At 48.6% G+C, this 13,384-nt stretch overlaps 1 protein-coding gene across 3 annotated transcripts in view; it reads right to left on the bottom strand.

Moving 5' to 3' along the window:
- LOC115384118 (vang-like protein 1) overlaps nucleotides 1–13,384 on the bottom strand; it is a 31,336-nt gene that overhangs the window by 13,378 nt on the left and 4,574 nt on the right. For 2 of the 3 annotated variants that reach the window (XM_030086445.1, XM_030086446.1), the window contains exons 2-3: nucleotides 10,716–10,943; nucleotides 5,518–5,662 (exon numbers count right to left, since the gene is read on the bottom strand). In XM_030086445.1, the coding sequence (XP_029942305.1) occupies nucleotides 5,518–5,662; nucleotides 10,716–10,786 (216 nt within the window). In that variant the 5' untranslated portion in view covers nucleotides 10,787–10,943. Of the gene's footprint in view, nucleotides 1–1,400; nucleotides 1,557–5,517; nucleotides 5,663–10,715; nucleotides 10,944–13,384 lie in introns of those variants that run through there. The other variant, XM_030086447.1, reaches the window with a different exon arrangement.

Here is a 13,384-nt window from a genome sequence, read left to right as displayed (position 1 = left end):
ATGATAAGTCATCAGATTTACATAAATCAGAAAACTTCCCTGAGAGAAGCCATGGCTTCATTCAGTGCATTTATTTATTTTTTCACTTCGTCTGAAACACAGGAAATGCTCTTTCAGCATTCTTGGGACAATCTAAAATAAATAGAGCATTAAGAGTACACAAAAAAGAGATTAAACTGACAAAAGTAACCATGCAGGAAAGTGGGCGTCTCTAGCAGCTGCTCTCTTCGTCACATTCCTTCTGGAGATGCGGTCGTGTTCAAAACATCCAATCTGCTCAGATTGAGGATGGGCCAGCATCGCGTTTCTCCGAGTCAAATAAATATTTGGCCTGTGATGAGACTAAGTGCTGCAACGTGATCCATTAAACGCATCCAGACAGAGACGTTTGAACCGCGCTCTTGTTTGGAGGCACCGCACTCGCCATTCGACTCGCTCGTTGGGCCTTCAGTCAAACGGCCTCCAGGGGATTTCAGACGGCGGAGCCTCTAACAGATCCAGCTGCTCCTGGGTGACACTCATTTACACAACCCTTCTGCCAACAGGCGGCTAAAACGATGCTGCGAGGACCAAGTGTGTGTTCTCTGCACGCTTGCATGTTACGCTGCCTCGCGTGCCTTCAACAACGCTTTCTGCCTCGTATCTCCGCCAGAGTATAAATAACAGCCATTGTCTCTCTGAGTAAATCAAACGTCCACTAAAAGCCTGCGTTCTCTTGTTTTGCTTTAAATGGGTTGCAAACAAAACCCCCCCTGCTCAGTTCAAGAGCACTCTACTCACTCCTGGGAGGCAAGGTGTGTGCAAAATAGCAACATGCATTCCCCGAGAGCTCCTCACAGCCATTTAGAACCAGCTCAGTGCAGAGCGCAGACAGTCACCCGGTGGACATGCCAAGAACCTGTCACAACAAAGACGGGAAGCAGTTAAAGGAAAGCCGCCTCGACTAATTTTCAGGATTGAGGAGAAACTCTGGGACAATGGGAGATTGACAGTCGAGCAAAGACGCAAACCTGCAGCCTGGCTCAGGAGATTACACACACAGAGATGTCGAGGAAGACAGGTCTGATTGACTTCGAGTGATACACAAAACTCTGTCACAGAGAAAATGCATATAACTACACTTCAGGACGTGCTCTCTACCGAGCGTCCTTTAGTAAAAAGTTGGGGTAGATACGTAGAAATAGAAACGCAAACAAATACAAAAAAATGATGGAACAGATCTGAATATACTTGAAATGCACATAAAGAATTATAATCTAAGAAGACATACAGAGATACTGACTGAAAGGGTTTCTTTAATTCAGAAAACCGTATCGATAAACACTTGTAGATGGTAAATGAGGTCCAAATATTGTCACCTGTCACACCTCAGCCCGGCACGCTGTGCCTGGCGGTCTCACCTGGCTGGATCTGGTTGTTGGTCCACAGCTGGCCACTGCAGGAGAGTTTGTGTTGGAGTCTTCGTCTACTGTGGTGATGATCACCTCCTTTTTGTCCTCCAGAGTCTCACAGACCTCGAGCACCTGCAGCACTTCGTCCCCAGCCTCCATCGTGCTCGGCGGCGACAGAGCCCCGTCCCCCCGCCGCGGTGACCCGGAGTCCGGCTGGGATGAGCGTCCGATCTGAGCTCAGCCGCTGCCGTCCGCCTCCCGATCCATCCCCGAGTGCGAGAGCGAGTGTGTGACCTCTCTGACTCCCTCCCGATCTGCAGCCCGGCCCCTCGCTTTATCCGTCTTTATATAGAAATATCTCCCATCATGCCTCAGGAGGCATTGTATGGGACTGTGCGCTCACTTGCCACATAATGTAAGTAAAGGGTTTTATAGAGAAAGACAGAGTGAGGCAGAGTGAGAGAGGAGCGGAGGAGGAGGAGGAGGAGGAGGAGGAGGAGCAGGAGGGGGTGAGGAGACAATCACATGGGCCATCCCGACAGCAGCGGGGATGGAGGACGCGATAAAAGGATTGATGGGTGAAGAAAGAGGTGGAAAAAAAGGAGGAGGAGTGAAGAAGCACAATAAACAAACATCTAATTCCAATGATGACAGAAAAAAAACCAAACCAAAAACACACCAATTAGGCGGCACTGCCATCCTCCTCGTCCTCCTTCATGTGTGCCCCCTCCTCTTCCTCCTCTTCCTCCCTCCCTCCCTCCGGGCATCCTTTCTCTCCCTCCTCCTCATTCTCTGCTCGTTTCTTGCCTCAGCACCACTCTCTGTCTATTTCTTCTGACCCAGTGAGCACTGCGGTGTCACCACACCACTGCATGTGTCTTAATGTGTGTGTGCACGTTGGAAGAACAAAACCAGGAAACACACACACACACAAACACAAAAAAAAAAAGTCGGTGCTGATCTGTGTTTTTCCCCAAAAACAAACCAAGGTAACAGGTTAGTGGAGAGAGACACTGTTGAATGTTTGTTCATCAGTGCAAACACACACCATGTGTGTTTTCCAAATCAGCCTAGCAAACACCAGCCGACTGCGGGAAACAAACACACCAGAAGTGGATTAATCCGCCGCTCAGAACGGTGCCCAATTAATGCACGCTGCACTTGTGGTCTAACAACTGCAAGGAGCTCAAAAAACAGTAAACGTTGCCAGCTCGCACCAAAAAACTGCAGGTTTTCTGAAGGCAAGGACAGGAGAGTAGTTTTTATATCTAGTTTGGATGATTGTAGGAGAAAACACGATCAGGCAGGGCCAATTTATTTATCTGGGTGTACGCAATGCTTTTTAAGGAATTACATTAAATAATTTGATTTAAAGGCAAGTATCAATAAGCTGAAAGCATGCAGAGCTTGCATGTTCTTCCTGTGCATCCATCTTTTTTTAGGTGCTCCATCAGTCCACAGCCTGTGTTTGAGGCATGAAGCAAAAAGCTTCAGCAGGTCTCCCATGCCGACTGCTGAAGGTGATCCCAACAAACTGAGAATGACTGGAGCTTTACAAAAAAATTCCAACTGTCAATAGGCTAATAAAGACATAAAAACTGGTGCAAAAAAAAAACAAATAAACAGTCATTTTGTAGGAAACACCTTCCAGCCCTGGTGGATGGAAGCGATCCATTCCGTCTCCTGCTGAGGCCACCCACAGAGCGCGCGCACACACACACACACACACACACACACACACACACACACACACACCAGGAAAACCACCAAGCTCTGCGGGATACTGTCTCACACGAGTCCGAGCCAGGAGGCACTCGCCACAGAGGGGGGGGTCCCCACACACACACACACACACACACACACACACACACACACACACACACACACACACACACACACACACACACACACACACACACACACACACACACACACACACACACACACACACACACACACACACACACACACACACACACACACACACACAGGAGCTGTGCCTCGTTCCAGCGAGCAGACGTGACTCGGAGTGGAGCTACCTGCTCTGGGCCGAGTGTGTGAACACCTGAGATCACAGAGCGGCTCCGTTTAATTGGTTTGAATGAAGTGAGCTGCGGGCAGGGTGAGAGAGAGGTGAAACAGAGGGAGGGGGTCCGAGTGAAGAGAAGGAGAGGAACGTGATACTCTGAAGACCTACTCAGTTCAATACTGCACTTAATTTCTGTGATTTTGTTATCCGTGCTGATAGAAAAAGAGATCCTGAGGCTGCATAGACACATCCAACAGCACAAATGGACCGGTGTGTGTGAACAGGCCAGTCCAGGTGACGCTCTCGTCCACAGTCCAACACACAGCCGCCACGGCTGGAACATACAGAGGTCCCTGTGCGGCAGCTGCACACACAGACACATAAGGATTTGTGCCTAGCCTCGCTCTCAGCAGAGTCGGTAGCCTCGATCAGGCAAAGTAAAGCCAAACGCTCCGCAGCACTGCAGGCCACGGGACGAACGAGGCAGAAGAGAGAAGCGTACCAAGGAAAAGCTGTGCTGTGTGGCAAATCCTGTCATGTGATCAAATTAGACACAGCATGCAGACAAGTAAAAAAAAAAAAAAAAAAGCTCACACGTACGTCGCCTCTGCTAACGAAGCCTGCCATGACGATGAGAGAGAGCCAAGTAGGTCAGGAGATGACAGCAAGCGTTGGATCAAGTCATTGCTCTCCGTTAATCAGGAAAACCAAACACTCGAACCCAGAGAGCTGAAGCACCTGAATAAAAAAAGTGAGTGTGTCCGACTGACGAAAGACGTGTTTGACGGGCAGACTGAGTAAAGAGGCGTGATCTCCAGGATGCCAATATCATCTGACCTCTGTCTGTTTTCAACCGCTGACCACAGAACCAAAACCAGGCAGCAAAACAGCTGACACACACAAGCCGTGTGTGTCACTTCCAACGATGGAGAAAAGCGACACACAGCTGTTAATGAGTGTGTGTCACTGACGGTGACTTACAGCCTGCAATATACACAGCTAGATACAAAATGTAAAGAAAGACACAACTCATTTCAGGCTGTGCCCCGAGTCCTGAAACTGTGAGACGAATTTGACCGTTTTAAAAGAAGAAATCCTTCAGAAACAAAATGGAAAAACAGGCTGAAAAGACTAAAGTTGAAGGTCTGACTTGCAGCTCTGGAGATGTGGAGGTAAAACAAAGCATTGGCTTAAGAGATGATTCAGAATTTACCATTGAATACAATGTAATATTTTATTTATTTATGGATCTTAAAAATCTGATTATATTCTGGCACAACCGTCCAACAGAAAGTGACTCAAACAAGTTGACCGGTCTTCTTGTTCTGGCTCGACAGTTGTTGCAGCAGTTGTTCTGCATAAAGTGTTTAGCTGAAGCTTCACGTCTTGACATGCAGAAAACTTCAAGCTTTCTGATCATCTGCCCTTCATCAGCCTTTAATCCAAATCCAGCCAACAAAATCAAACATCTGTCAGCGGCGTGAAGGTGTAACGGAAGGCATAACGCGTTGTTTTCCCGGTTTCCTACCTCATAATTCTCTGTTGTTGAGTAATCCATGACATAATCCACACTTTGCACTTGCAGATGTCCATAGCAGGGGAATGATTGCATTTCAACTGACAGTCAGAACCAACTAAGCTGCTGTTTTGATTCAGCCTGATCCACTATGAAGGGGTCTGCTGAAGCCACCTCCCACCCCGCTTTACCATAAATCACCCAGTGACCGGCTGCCGTCAGAAAGAAGCGGATAAAAACTGAATAAAAACTGATCAACTGAAGTTTCACTGTCCGGACAGTCGGCTGGCTGCGTCCTCGTCCTGCCGCGGATATTTGTCACCGACACGTTTCCTGAAAGTGACGCCTAAGATCTGGCCAAAAGTGGACCGGCCCTTCTGGCTTTTGCCCTGGAATACCAGATGGTCTGCTCCAGCCTCGGCCGATAAACACTAAAATCATTCCAGCTCATTTCAGCGAGTTGCTGTTTAATCTCTCACGCTCCAAATCCGCCATGAATCTGACCAGCACGGAATGAGTTATCCATGCAGCAACTTGCGCAAACAGTCAGTGAGAAGAGAAAATACAGGCTCTGTATCTACCTGGACCTGCTCGCCTCGAACCGAAGAGTCTCCCAGCAGCGGCTCTGCAGGCGGCGTGTTGATCGTCACGGACTTTTCAGAGCGGCTGTCTTTGCTCCGTGACTTGTGCCGATCTCGATCTCGATCCCGGTCTCGGTTCCGCTCGCTGGAAAACAGAGCAAAGGTATTCAGAAGTTAATGACTGCGTGGATGTTTGCAAAGACGCACAACTCTTCACACAAACAGCCACAGCAGAGTGTGTGAAGGGAGTTTAAGTGTCAGATTAGATGCATGTTGCCTTACATGCATCTTCTGTGTGCGTTTTGTGTGGAATATAAATAAGACGGAGTTAAACCTCACAGAAGGATGAGCGTTAACCCAAAGAGTGCATAAAAACAACATCAACCAGTGGTCTAATGGTTTTCCTGCCCCACATCCATCCCATCCTCAGATCACTAAAGCTGCAGCGTGCGAGCTCCGTCAGACGGACCGGCCGTCTGCTCTTACAGCATTAATCCTGAGCGCAGTGTGAACGGAGCGAGTCGCGTTTTTTTATCCGGCCCGGCATCACCGCGGTCACATGGCACGGTGCCCACTCCGCAGCTTCATTACCAGAGAAAAGCTCAACGGCCTCACTTAATCCCACATCTGCCTCCATTTCCCCTCCGGCAGCTGACATCTTGGACCGATCAACGTGTGTGTCGCTGCAGTTTCAACAGAATGTAACAAGAATCAGATCTGTGACACTGAACTCAAACAACTGCTAATTGAGTTTCCTGTTAATCAGTCATCTTCTTTTAATCGCTCTTTTTGTTCAAGCAACACTGGAAAACGAGTGCGACGAATCACATTTCCACAGCGCAGGAGTGTGTTTTTTATGCTGCTCTCCATCAACGTGACGTCCTACACAAGAGTCGCAGTAATTTGGCGAGTGTCCAAAGTGTTCAAGTGGGATGAGAGTTTCACAGTTTGAGGATCACCGCTTTCTTATGCTAATTCACTCGTTTCTCTTTGCGTCATGGTCAAACTAACACTTCCACACTGGCAAAGAAAAGTTCATTCACCGTGTAAACCTGTTGAGAAAACACAGTGAATGTTGATGAATGTGTCGTTTGTAACAGATCCAAGAGAAATGCTTTTGAGTGCTTTTGTAGGGACTGCAACAAGTGGGGAAAAAGAAAGAAAAAAACCAGCTGATTTTGATCGGTTACTCACATAAAAACACAATTCAAGCAGCTCTTTACAGTCTCACAATAAACATAATGAAAGCCTGCCACAGTGGAATAAGACCTGGGGCCCATAAATTACGGCTCTAAAGTCAACTATAAATGACAAACCCAGAACAAGTGACCCTTAAACGCCACTCTCACACAATAACAATTCATAACTGTAATGCAGAGGAAATCCTGCCTGTGGGGCTGACGGAGGGAACGCCGTGACTGACAGCCATGGAAACGTAACAGCGTAACGGAGTCGCGCCGGATCCCAGTGTTGTGATTAAAGGGTGTTAACCGGGCTGCTTTCCGCCTCTATTCTTGGATTTCCTTTGGAGCGTGGAGTTGATTTCCCACAGAGAATCACGAGAGACTCACGGCTCAGCCGCAGAAAGTAGATTTTCCAGTGACTGACATGTTCTTATCGAATAAATCCCGGAGATTAGGACGTTTAAAGATATCATGACTCTCATTACAGCTTTAAATATTATTACAGCCATCATCGTGGCTGCGGTGACGGTTATTCCAGCGGGAGAGATCATCAGTCAGACGCTGGCACTGATTACAATTATTAATTGAGGAGGAGCTGCATGGACGAGGGAGCAGGGATGAGCGGCGCGGCTTCAAAGTCTTCACCGGAATAATAAGCAGCTCCGGGAAGGAGTATCGGTTACAGACGAGTGGCGGCTCCACGTCCAGACTCTGCTGGATGTTCAGCGTATTGATCACATCAATAAGGACATATTTCACTTGTCACTGGAAGAGTGTGTTTGAACGCTTGAGATAACAAATAAAACCGACTTTTAAAAACCCTCAGTGGAGGATCTGAACGCCTCCTGGGCCGAACCAGCAGACAGAGACTCACTATCAAAACCCAACAAACCACGGCTGAGGCTGTGAGCAGAGGGAGGAAGTCACGCTGCAGTCGACAACAAAGAAAGCCCGACTGTGAAAGCCCCAGCGAGACTCCGAGTGTGTGAGAGGCAGAGTGTGAGTTCCACTACCAAAACTGTGAACAATGGGTGTTTTGAAATGAGCGATTGTGGCCGCAGACGGGAAATCCAGAGGTGAGCCAGTGAACCTGTGGGCAGCCTGGGAGTGTTTGAGAGGTTTGAACAGATTGGTCTTTGTCTTTGCCAGTGCTCCCCCGGCCCGTTCTCTCATTCCCCCTTCAGCAAGCTTGTGGGGCGTTCGCACTGTGTGGAAACCTCACTCCCAACACATGCACACACTCCTCCACCTTCCTCCACCCCCGCTCCGCCTTCCCACATCCCCTTCCTGCCTCATTAGCATGCAGCCGGCTCGTTGGCATTCCAGCCGCGTGTTGCGCTATGATTTGATTAATGGAATTTGACTTCCAGCGTGGATCCCTGAAATGGCTCTGGCTTTTTGGAGTCGTGAGGACGGAGTAGAGCGGGGAAGAGCTTTATGAGAGCGGAGATGCCAGGCAGGAGCAGGGTGGAGTCCTGCCAGCTGGGTGGGGGGGGGGGCCTGAAACACCTGAGGATGAGCGTGATGGCATCGGGCTGCTGGAGGAGTCCAGCCGGCGTGTCGCCGGGCCAATCTGGGCCCTCGCCGGCCGTCTCGGGGTTACCCACACACCTGTGTGACACGGCGCTCCGTGTCGATGCAGACGTCCGAGCCAAAGCGCCGGCGCCTGGAGGTCCGCTCACGCCAAATGGATCGCCGGGAAGCCAAGGAAGGAAAACGACAAACGCTCAGCAAGGTCATCAACCAGCGATGAAGCAAACGAGGAGGAGCGGGAGTCAGTAATCAAGAGGAGTCGTCCTGCGCGACTTTCAACTGACAAATCACTGGATATTTAGATGAAGTTGCTGAGAATTAAAATATTAACAGGTTAATGACGCTGCGGGTTTAGATCCACGAGCTGCAGGTGATCAACATTACCCAGAAAACCTCTAAACGGTGTTGAAAGTGTGAATGATTCGGTTTGGTGGACTCATTTAGCCTCGTGTGCTGCCTCGTAATTAACAGTTACAGCTATCCAAAGAACCAATTTTCCACATGAGCAGCTGCTAATGTGAGATTTGCAACTTAATAATCATTTGAATATTGAAAATTGAATGAGGGGAGGCTTTGGGGAAACTTTTCAGATCCAAACTGAGGGAACATAAACTGGCTAAACCCCAAAAAAGCAGCGAGCTGCTGAAGGAGAATTCAGAAGTAAACTAATTCTAACTAAATACAAAATACACCGATCTTTTTTCATCAGATGTGAGTTTTAGTCTCTCTGAATATTGAAAAAGTCAAAAAATGAAGAAGGTAAAAATCAGCAGTCTTAAAAATAATGCCTTTAAATCATAGAGAAATGACTGAACACTTGTTAAAATGTTTTTGTTCTGCAGTGTCGGCAGAAACAACATCTAAAATGGGATTCAAAACAGAAAGAAATGGACGTAATCAGCATGTCTCTGGCCGCTACTCTGTCACTGGTGAAGCATCATGGGAGTTTTTTGCGGAAGTATCCTGGACACCAGTTGAGGATTGTTGAACACAGGAGGAGGGCAGAGACCCAGAGCGGAGACAGAAGTGCCTCACAAAGCCTGGGCTTCTGTGAGGGACGCCTCGGCCAAGCCGGCTCCTCTCTGGATCGTGCATCAACGTACGAACACGGCGGCGGGACAGAGCCGCTTGTTCTCGCGCGGCACCCCCTCGGCGGAGAAGATTACCTTCGCCCGAGGACGGCGAGGGGCTTCAAAGGCGACAATTTGGCTTTTTTGTGTATGAAATTAGAGGCCAGCTTGTGGTTCCTGGCAGCCGCCGTGGTCGGAGCAGAAGGGCGCCTGGCAGCGGCGCCCATATGCTCCTCTCCAATTTGCCGTCACTCATTTTAAAGACTACAGAAAGCGTATGAGGAGGCTCTGACCTCTCCCCGCTCCATCAAAGTCTGACCACTTTTGCTCGGCGTAACTTTGAGCTAGAAGGGCACATTCCTGCCCCGGGGGAATGTGAGCGATACGCCTGCGCCGAGCCATCCTCGGAGAGCGAGAGGAATCCATTTAAGAAGGGGGAGGAGATCACAGAGAGGGGGTCAAGAAGGAATGAGATCGCCGGGCAGCTGCTGCATTCACACCACGGCAGGAACAGGAGGGCAAAAAATGATACGGCGAGGTGGAAAAAGAGATAAAGAGACTTTTAGAGACGGGGAGTGGAGGGGAATCAGACGGCGGAGGACGAGACGAGGCCCTCAAACCACAACAGGTGGCGGCGAACGGAGGGAGCAGCGCTGGAGATATATGGCGAGCGAGTCGGGGGGGGGGGGGGGGGGGGGGGGCTCTCGGCGTATCCGCTGAGCCATCAGTCAGCCGGGCCTCCTCAGCACCTGTCTCCCGATGCCTTCCTGAGGCTCATTTCACCGCTGACAGACTAATGCGCCGACACGAGCTGCCGGCTCCGCACACGGTCCGGCAGAGACACACGAGAGGACGGACCGGGAGGCGCACACAGGGACGGTGTGTGAACACCAAGGAAAACCAGCATGAGAACCGAGAGATGAATGCATCTTTTTACACAAACCCTGAAACTTTCAAAGCAAATTTTACTGGGACCGCGTGCAAAACACCAAAAAAAAAAAAAAACCCCGACACCATTTTCTTCTGTTTATTCTGCATGTGGTCAGACTTTTCATGAGTCACAGTTTAAGCAATCGCAGCACTTTAAAAGCGAGTCAGTCATCATAACTCATAAATTCATCGCATACTTAACAAAAAGAGCTTTTAATCCATTCCAGCTGTGATTCACATCTCTTCCACAGCAACCACAGCCAAGGTTTATGGGTTAAACCTGCTTATACACAGTAAGATGCAGGCAGGAAGCGTTTCACTCTGAAACACCGTGAGAGGAGGGAGATAACTAATCAATTACAATGTTATATGACTGTTAGGTTCAGGTCCAGGTCAGTGATGCCAAAGTGCAACTGAAGATATAGAAAAACGGGTTTCCACACGAGATAGACGATGATTGACCAGCGGGATTCAGTCTGACCTGTGCCTGTGGGATCCTCGGGAGCGGCCGGAGTAGTAGGAGTAGCCCGAGTAGGTGGACTCTGTATCCATGGCGATGCGACCTGGCTCGGACGCCGTTGAGCGCGCGCTGGTCTGGTGGAGCTACTGATGGTCGCTGGGCTCCAACACGGGGCCGGCGGAGGTGGCGAGCTGGCCGCAGTCAGGCTTCAACGCGACCCTGAGGGTGCCCCGGCGAGGAAACATCAACCTGAGGACGGGACGCACAGAAACACTCAAACTCAAAAAGGTGGAACATGTGGGAGACGTGCTCAGGTCCAGCTGCTGCAGACAGACGTGAGCTGAAGACCAAATCATCAATTCAAGTCACACCGGGCTTTTTTTCCATCATATCTATTTTTCCTCCTCATGCATAAATGCCATCAAGTGCCTGTTTTTCATCTGCAGCTGCATCACAATCAGCGTCTCCTCGCTGCCAACCTGCACAGTGTCAACACTTCACATTGCAAGCGGCTCTCGGGACGTTACACTCCAGCTGAGCGCTCAGGATAAAAGAAGAGCTGCCGCCACTGAAGCTGCAATTTGCTCTTATTCCCACACAGCTTCCAACTGCTGCTCGTAGGCAGCTTAAAGTCTCTGACACGCGGTAAACTATCGAAACCCGGCGCTGACGAGCTTCCAGATGAATTCAGCAAGGGAGACGTTCAGAGAGACGGCGGCGTCTCGGGGCGCCGCACGACGCTTTTCCTTCCACAATCTGAAAAACAGATTGAACTAATTTGTCAGTTTGGTTTGAGAGCAAAGGGAAATCCTGATCAGAGGAAGATAAACGCTGACAGACGGCCGAGCTCCAGCTGTCAGTTTCACCATCACTTGGTAAATATGCCACGATAATATACGTAATGCCATAAGCATGAGTTCATTACTCCACACACTGCATGATGGGAATTTGGGTCAAACTTGGGTACATGGTGCAGTGAGCCTGCACTGAACCCCACAGGATGAGTTCGGCGGCGTTACGGTTCGACGACGGTTCAATGTCACAGAGGCGAGATCTGCGTGGGAGGTGGAGGACTGCAACAGGTCACCGCCTAAAAATAACAGCACCAGTCACAGCTCCAGTATTCAAGGAAGGGTTTTCTGTGCATTACCGATACGGCAGACAATTCAGAATTAAAGTGTGTGAGATGATCGTTTACGCTGTAGGATAAAGAAGAGCAACAGAGAAGATTTAGAAAGTCGCTGGACTTATTTGGGGTTACATTGAAAAAAACACCTCCAGAGAATAAATACAACTTCTTACTGACTAGGTAAAACTGATGCTACATGTTCTGACACAAGTCCAAATAACCTTAAAAAATTCATTACTGACAGCTAAACTTAGAGCAGAACGACGTTCCGGGATGAGTCAGGAGAACAACGCTCATCACTTTTAATGTTTTCAACCCCAACTGTTGAAAAATTACTCAGTTCAAGTAAAAATCTACAGTTTCCTTGTAGCGCGGGTCAAGATTCAGCTCAAACACATGAACACAAGCTGTCATCATGTCCTGACAACAAAACAGACATTTAAAAAAAACACAAAGGCAACATTTTAATCTCCGGCAGCGTTTATCCCGAGCACTTAAAAACTCAGTGAAAGCACTATAATTATCTACTGTTATGTGGGAACCTCGTTGCTAGACTGAAGAAATGTCACTTCCAGTGAAATTAAGATGCATTTGTTTCCCCTGAAGAGGATCGGCTTGCAGGACAGAAGAAGAGCTGGCAGCAGAAATCTGCAACTAAAGCATCATTCTGAATGATCAAAGTCACATTAAAAGAACAAGATAACGTGAAAATAAGAGGCAGAGATGACACCTGCAATAAGACCTGTGAAGTTACAGCTTAAGTCAGATTAAAATTGATGAGAAAACCCCAAGATTTTAAGCCTTAACTTCACTATTTATCAGCAACGTAAAGGGTAACACACGTCAGTGAGCCCCAAAAATACACCACGGCATAAAACGTGAGTGTGACCCAGTTCTGGGAATGTGTGTGGATGTGTTTGCTCACGTGACTGTCACACACTCCTGAAAATGCTTTGAAGGTTCCGCCGCTGCATCGCTATTGGTGTTAATTCTGAGAATCAGCTGTAAACACCTGAATCGTTCTCGTGCAACGATAAATCTACGACTGCTTGAAAATGACAGTGTGACCGAGAAAAACACCTCAACAGATCTGAATAAATTAAATTCACCATTTAAGAAGCTTAAATCACAAGCAGAGTGTTTGGTCTAACATTCTTAGCAGCTTGACGGTTTTAGGCAGAGCGTCTGACGGCCTCTTCAGGAGGGATTCAGCGCTGGACAAAACAAAAGTGCAGGAAACTACACTTTGGGAACCTCAGTACCCAATGATGCATCGCAGAATTCATTATCTTTTACACAGCAGCTCTTTTAAACTGATTTTGAAGATATTCAAAAGTCTGCTTCCTAAATGAACAGCAGGAAGACTGTGGCAGCGGCTGAAAGGTGGCAGTTACACAGCCTGACCTCCTGCAGGAACATAAAGTTCCTCCTCCACGATGTCTGCCAAGCAGGCTGGACTCATCACACAAGCATTTCCAATACCTGCTTTAATCCTCTTAGCACTGCGGCGGGGGCACGCAGCTCAATGAGGGCTTAATGGGGTTAAATGAGTGCGTGGTCC

The sequence above is a fragment of the Salarias fasciatus genome (assembly GCF_902148845.1).
Source record: "Salarias fasciatus chromosome 23 unlocalized genomic scaffold, fSalaFa1.1 super_scaffold_20, whole genome shotgun sequence".
NCBI classification, from domain to species: Eukaryota; Metazoa; Chordata; class Actinopteri; order Blenniiformes; family Blenniidae; genus Salarias; species Salarias fasciatus.
The sequence above is the reverse complement of the archived record's forward strand: the minus strand, read 5'-3'. Positions and strand labels throughout refer to the sequence as shown.